We start from the raw sequence: 7300 nt of genomic DNA, 5'->3' as shown, positions 1-7300 counted from the left end.
AGTTATTGTTGAAGGATGCTTCCCTACATTTCAGCAAGCTCTTTCTTTCCCTGTGTGTGCAAAATCCTTTAATGACATGCACACCAGTGCAGTGACTCACCTTGTCAGTCTCCAGCATTGCCACCACTTTACCTCTGCCCATCATATTACTGCACTGGAGCAACAGAACCAAAATAAAGCTAAATTCTTACTTCAAATAAACCCTGATTTCTACATAAGTAATGCAGAAAAAGCAAGTTACTTCTATCAAAATATTTTATTTTGAAAAGCACAGGAACAATAGTATTTGTGACCAGCAATATGCTCTTTGCAACAAATTGCTCTTCTTGCAAGATTGCATTTCCCTAAAGTTGTTGTGGGGGTGGGTTCCAGGTTAGATTTTGTCAGAACAAGCCTGTTCCCACAACCCTTCTTCATTTTTTTTGTAGATGCGAGGTTTCCTGTCAGGGAACAGGGACCGAGATGGAAATGGATGCTCTTTTAGAAATGTTAATGTAGATCTAATGTGAGAAACGAAGTGGGGGGGCTCAGCCAGGGGCGACGTGGAAAGGTTCTGAAAAAGAAGATGGGAGCAAAAGCTGCTTTTGACACTCGGGATACAATGTTCTCAATGTCCTGCCCTTCTAGAAGATTATGCCCCACCCTCCCAGGGACAGCAGTACACTGGGAAAAGTTCTGACAGACTACAAGACCACTCTCTCTACTCAGCTAGAAGGCAACAAAAAAAACCCCAGTTAGTTTAACGTACCTGTAAAATCTGTGCATCATCTTGTTCCAACCAGAAATCCACATGTGGGAAAGGCCCCCAGAAATAAGGCCCAATCTGGAGTTGTTCTGTCTTTGCGTCATAGATGTTGGTCAGCTGTAACAACACAGGGAGGCTGCAGAGGCAGCCAGGGCTCCCCCAGACAAGGAGAGTTCCCTCAGCCTGGCCTGGCCCAGACACACTGGGCCAGCTCAGCCCTGCTTCCCTCCAACTGCACTGGCATCCCTCTGCTACTCTGACAAACACAGCATGAACTGGTAACAACCAACCCAGAACCCAAAGACAGAGAACTACCAAAGGATATTTTCCTCAAACTTTGATTGCCCCTGATTGGTCTCCCTGTTTTCCCTGTTCCTTTTACTCACTGGTGCTCCTGTTAAAACATGGGCTGAACGCAGATCCTCATCCGGCCCTTTTTCTGGGAAGGTTGCAGGGAAAATCTCTGCTGTTTTAACATTCACAGCTGGTAGGAAATAGAGATTAAATACAGTACAAATTAATTGTTTCAAGGCACTTCTTTACAATGACCATGTCCCCAACAAAACTGTGTTGCAGAACTGCAGAACCCATCACACACTTTTATTTCTCAGACCCCAAGCCTCTGACAGCACATTTCTACTTCATTTCCTTTGGCAGCATTTCAATATTCCAGACATTAACAAAATAATTAGAAAAAACACTGAGTAACCAAAGAGAAGAAGATGAAATTCTAAGCATAAATTTAGTGTAGTAGCTTGATGCTGATAAACTCTGAAGTGCAGTTAAAGGGAAAAACTCTGTTTGCATTTGTACATGGCCTCTTCCATGTGTGCACCTCCCCAGCTGTGGCACCACAAGAAAATCATTTTTACCTACACCTCTGACAGCCGTGTACAACTTTTAGGGTGTACTTGCCTCAGTCATTAAAAGCAGCCCATTTACTACTGGAATCTGAAAAGCAATCCAGTTACCAAAAGAAAATTCAATTCTAATTTAACTAACTCACCTATTCCATAAATGATTGGAAAGTGAATATCCTGTTCTTCTCTGTCATTTAGTTCTGTAATGAAGAAAAAGAAGTCAAAACTTGTAGGGCTTTGGATTTTAGTCTGAGCAGCATTTATTTAATTGTATGTTATTGGAAAGCAAGAGATCTGATGTTGCGTAAGACAGAAAAAAAAAGGAAGCCTGAAAGAAATATGGAAAAGGCAGCAGAGGTCAGTACCAACATGTGTGGGATGTGGAGCTCTCTCCTAAGAGAACAGCCAGCTCCAGCCAACTGCCCCTGCTTCTGCATGGACAATTTACAGGGAAAAAACCACAATACAGAACCACCATAATGCCAAGGTTCAAAGATGTGAGTCATCAACACCTCTGACATGGAAAGAGGATGGAAATGTGACCTCAACATCATACAAAGAAAAGGAAATTACTCCTCTACATGATGTCACACAGTATGAACTGAAGTTTATGAATTTACTGGACCCTGCAGGGAGGCAGGCCCAGCACTTACAGAACAAAGGTCTGTAAGTGCCCTTCTCAATTGTAAGATATCCACAGAGCCTGTTCCTTGAGAAAAATGTGCCAAAATAACCTGGCCATGATTACAGTGCAGCAGCACTTGGTGAGGAGCAAATGCTCCCTGCACTGGCTCTCTGACATCACACACCAGCAGTAAAACTGAAAAGTACACGTTGGTATGGAGGACTTTGTGCTGTTCTTTCTTACAGGACAGAGAAAAAGCCATGTCTGAGAAGCCCCCTGCCCTTTTATTTCAGGAAAGGCATTTCCAAACCCAAGGGAACATTTTCTTACCTGTTACACAGAAAGTCACTAAATGAACGTCCTCCGGCTGGAGGTCAAACGCTCCTGTGATGACAAGGACAGCAAAACTGTCAGTAAGTGGTGGCAGGGCACTGCTGTCTGGGGGTGAGGGGCACACACATAAACTCCTGCCCCAGGTAGGGCAACACTGCAAACAGTGTTCTGTACATTTGCTTTAAACTCACAGGAATTTACAGAGAGGGGGCATTTGTAGCAGCAAAAATCTACTAAGAAAGTGCTCTGCCACTTACTCCTTCTACTGACACTAGCTTAGTTTTGGCATCACATCAGCTCTGCTCTAGTCTGCTATACAGTTAGCAGCTTGTATTTAAACGTTTTTTCCTAAAATATTACATATATAGTGAACAAACCCAATCTTTCATTAACTGTAAATTAGTTCTACCTTTCACCATCCCAAACAACAACAAAAAAAACCCTCTTTTTTTTTGAAGTTCTGATAGCAATACAGCATTATTGATTCAAATTGTATCTTGATGCATGAAAATCAGAAGGTTAAAGTAAGTTAACCAAAGTACTTTGTTCTGCACAGAACTCGCACATGACACATAACCCCCATCAGGTGTCACAGCCACAAGACTGCAGCCCAGGGCCTTGGGTTTTCCTTTTTTGTCTGCACCCTTAAAACACCTCCCTCCAATCCAGACACCTGCCCCATCCCTGCCCCTCCACATTCCAATGGGGCAGAGGCCTCTCCAGAAGTGAGAAAGTGCTTAGCACAAGCCAGAGCACTCCCTGGCAAGCAGGTACTTCACACTTCCAGTTGCAAGTAAAGCACTGCCACCACTCGTCTGGACTATGGACTTTATAAACAGACGTGACAATTTTCATTAGACAATTCCAAACAGTAATTAAATTTTACTTCATCGCTTTAAGGTATGAACTGAATGGTAACTAATGAATCATCCACACGTACAGATTTGGAGAGTGACAACACTTGCCCAAGATCACACAGAAGATGAGCAGGAATCAAGCCAGGAATCAAAGCCCAGCTGAACTGCACCCAACTCTCCACAGCCAAGTATGAGCTGTGGATCCAAGGGAGAAGGGACAGGATCAGACCCTGTGGTCCAGGCACTGACCATGGGCAAGCCCCAGCAGTCCAGCCCCTCTCCACACCAAGTTCTCAGGAAGAGAAAAAGACCTTTCAAAGTGAATCCACTTTTCTTTCCAGTAAATGACTGGGGACTCAGACGACAAACAAACTCTACCCAAATCCAGCCAGAACTCATTTCTTTTTTTTTGGACATGAGAGTGGAAAAAACGTGAACTTACTAAGAAGCTGATTAGTAAGTTTTTGTGATAACTGCCTATCATCATTGAAACCTCCAACTAGGTGCACTTCCAGCCTAACAGAGATGGAATAACAGGAAACAGCAATTAAAAAGACATCTCAAAATGAATAAATTTACAAAATAATCCCCAGCCCAAATTGCAAAGCAATCATTAGAGAAGCCTCACTTATTGCAATCACATGCACCAAGCTGGTTTGCATTACACAGCAAGTTATGATAATTCCATTCTGAAAACTTCAGGGATCACCTGAAGTTGTGAAGAAACAAGCTTGAAGAAATATTAAATACATGCAATTCTATCCCGGGGTATCTCTGGCATCCCTGGTTTGGACTGAACTTTGTAATCATCCTTCAGTTAATTAAACTTGAAGATTTTTGTTCCCATGACCTCCTCACAACTATTATGGACCATGCAGCAGGGTTCTTCTCTAAGCAGTGTCTATGTAAAGTCCTTACAAATTATGAAACTAAGTTCATGAGCTAACTTTTGTTCTTACCAAACTGCAGGGGCAAAGGCCTCCATATCCAGAGTGAAGCTTGTCTGCTAAATTCTGTTTCAGAGCTTTTTACCTACTGTCCTGTCCTCCACACCATTTTTTTTTTTAAATGTGGACTTACAAAATTCCCTGATGGACTGTCAGATGCTGAAAAAGGGAAAAATATAATATAAACCAAAAACCAGTTATGTGGAAAATTTTGCAAATATGGAACAAAAGTTAAACAGGAAATAGTAAACACAAACCTCATGGTGGCATTTTACAGAGACACTCTTCAGAACAGAACCATGCTTTAAATGGCTGCTAAAAATACCCCCAAAAATCACCATCAAGGAAGCAATTTTCACTTTGCATGCGGCTGCTGATCAAGAGGTGTTTCCTGCTCTGAACCCCACACAATCACCTCACAACTCCCCTCAGTACGAGCTGCAGTAACCTTTGAGAAGCAGAACAGAAAAAGGGATCAGAGCTGACCTGCCACAGCCTGTGGAGTTAGAGAAGGACTTCACCGAGCTCATGATGAGCGACACCTCGGCCTCGGTGTCGGAGCCATCGCAGTGCGTCAGGCACGTGGCTCCGCTGCCTGCGAAGGCACACAACAGGCACACAACAGGCACACAACAGGCACACAACAGGCACTCAGTGACAGTGGCACCAACTGTGGGAGCCCCCACTGATGCAGGGGAGAGCTGCCCCACCACTGCCTCGCTCCCCCTCAGCACAGCAGCCTCCAGCAGGGGACAGGACTTGACAGAGGCAACACCCTCTGTGTGGGCCATTATAAAATCAACACAGTTCCCATCTCTTAACAGGACCAGGCAATGTTGCTAGTGTCAGAAATCCAGGCACACAGCAAGGATCTTCCCACAAATTCTACCTCTGCAGCATCCAAACGCTGTGCTGCCAGACTGCTGGACACAGCCCAGGGCTGCAATGCCGCTGGCCACAGGTGCAGAGCAACTTAAAAGCTGCTCATGGAGCAATGAGCACTGAACCTCTCACACTAAACACACCAACTCTCTGAGCGAGTCTTGAGTTAACACATTATGTGACCTTTGGGGATTCAGGTTTGTACTAATGTAACTGCAATTTATGTCATTAATGCCACATAAACCAGTAGTAATTCCTTATTTCAGGGGTACAGGCTTTGCTCTGAACATCCTCTAGAGATACCTGTGTGTCGGAGCACAACTATGTGGCAGGTAGTGGCATCATCTGATCCAAGAATGGAAACAGAACCTATTTTAAAGGAGGAAAACACTGTAAGAACTCAGCCCTTGCAATTACTGCTTCAGTATAGGAAGAAATGTTTATGTTCCTACACACCATCTTTAGGGGTAGTCACTGCAAACTCTCTCTGCTGGACATAGAGAAGGCCTTTGGGTTCCACAATCTGAGCAGGCTGACTTCTGAGAAGTTTTGCCTTTTCCTAAAGATAAATGATAACAGATACTACAATGGCTGAACTCTCAGGTGTATCCATTACTTCACAGAAACATCACCTCTGAAAAGCAAAGAGACTCAGGTCAAAGAGGAACACGTGTATTTTGTATTACAGAGTATTCTGAATTTCAAAAGTTTTTTGTTTTCCTCACACTGAACAAGTTAATAGTTAAATTCCATCATTCCAGAGAGACACAAAACACCTTTCCCTGTTATGTGGACCATAAAATGGAGGCACAATAAAAAGCATTTGGACTGGGCAAAGATTACATTAGATAATACCAGAACTGATCTTGAAAGTTTAATCACAACAGGAAACTTGAAATACAGAAGTTTCAGTCTTCTACTGCCATAACCTAGAATATTTATTTTGCACTTTGCAAAATAAGGGTATGTCGTTTATTAGCTTGATTGGTGTGTGCAAAACCCGGATTCCTGGGCTATGAGTACTGTAGAACTTCATCACAGACCTTCCGGGGACGAATTTCCATTGTGGGCTCAAAAAACACTTCACAGCTTTATCAAATTTGCCCTGGTTTCTGCATAATCTCAGGGTCTGTAAAGAAACACCTGATGGGAAACAGCTCCCCAAGCAGCTCTGCTCGCATTCCTGGCTCGCACTCCGCCGTTAAGATTATAATATTTACACCTGGAAGCAAGGTCAGCACCTTCCTCAGAGTGCCCTCCTTGACATTCTATCGCCAGATTTTGTCATTTCACGCAGAAAGGGCCGGCCCGGCGGCGCAGGGGCACCCTCCCACCCCCGGCCGCACCTTCTCCGCTGTGCCCCTTCAGCAACACCGATTTATTTATTTTCCACTATCCCGGGCTCTCGGCTGTCAGAGAGCGGGGAACGCGCTGGGTCGAGGCCGCCCTTGCCCCGGGCCGCTTCGAGCGGGGCCCCGCTCCGCCACCCACCCCGCCCGGGCACAACCGCCGCTCCTGCCCCGGGACCTCCGGCAGGGCCCCTTCCCGCTTCCCTCACCTCTAGGTGCGGGTGGGCGCGGATCATGTCCCCCGTGGGCCGGGCCAGGTCCACCCGCGTTCCGTTAACCAGCAGCGGCATCTCGGCGAGCGCGGGGCCCGGGCCCGGAGGCGGCTCCGCGCTCCTTCCTCAAGGCCGCTCCGGGCCGGGCCGGGCCGGGCTGGGCCGGGCGGCGCCGCGCGGGGCGCTGGGAAACCGCGGAGAACCGCCCGCGGCACCGCCTGGGCCTGGGGCCGGGCCTGGGGCACCGCCCGGGCCCGGGGCCGGGGCCAAACGCGGGGGAACACGCCCCGGGGCTGACGGAAACTCGCCCGGCCTCGGCGGCCCCGCCTGACGAGGTTAACACGGTAACGTTGCAGAGATTTCCCTGCCTCCCGCCACTGCGGGGCATCCTTAAGTTGTGGTATGAAATAATAACAGTCATAAAGCCACAAATTTACAAATCACTGAATTCTTAAGGTTAGAAAACACCTCTGAGATCATTGAATCCAAC

General features: G+C 46.2%; 1 protein-coding gene across 3 annotated transcripts; it reads right to left on the bottom strand.

Annotated features, from left to right (window-relative positions):
• Positions 1–237: 237 nt before the first annotated feature.
• NTAN1 (N-terminal asparagine amidase) lies at positions 238–7156 on the bottom strand. 3 transcript variants are annotated; one of them, XM_086853724.1, is made up of 10 exons: positions 6808–7156; positions 5706–5808; positions 5553–5618; positions 4854–4962; positions 3863–3936; positions 2561–2668; positions 1752–1805; positions 1132–1229; positions 749–862; positions 238–553 (listed from the first exon to the last, which is right to left on the bottom strand). In XM_086853724.1, exons 1-10 carry the CDS (start codon positions 6886–6888, stop codon positions 374–376), a joined length of 987 nt encoding a protein of 328 aa, XP_086709850.1. In that variant the 5' UTR covers positions 6889–7156; the 3' UTR covers positions 238–373. The 3 variants fall into 3 exon arrangements, with proteins under 3 accessions (XP_086709850.1, XP_086709851.1, XP_086709852.1); XM_086853725.1 differs by having other exon boundaries at positions 2561–2614; XM_086853726.1 differs by lacking the exons at positions 3863–3936; positions 4854–4962 and having other exon boundaries at positions 2561–2614.
• Between the last annotated feature and the right edge of the window lie 144 nt (positions 7157–7300).

This window comes from Cyanistes caeruleus, chromosome 17 (genome assembly GCF_971803275.1).
Source record: "Cyanistes caeruleus chromosome 17, bCyaCae1.hap1.1, whole genome shotgun sequence".
Lineage (NCBI taxonomy): Eukaryota > Metazoa > Chordata > Aves > Passeriformes > Paridae > Cyanistes > Cyanistes caeruleus.
This window is presented reverse-complemented; position numbering and strand designations above follow the sequence as displayed.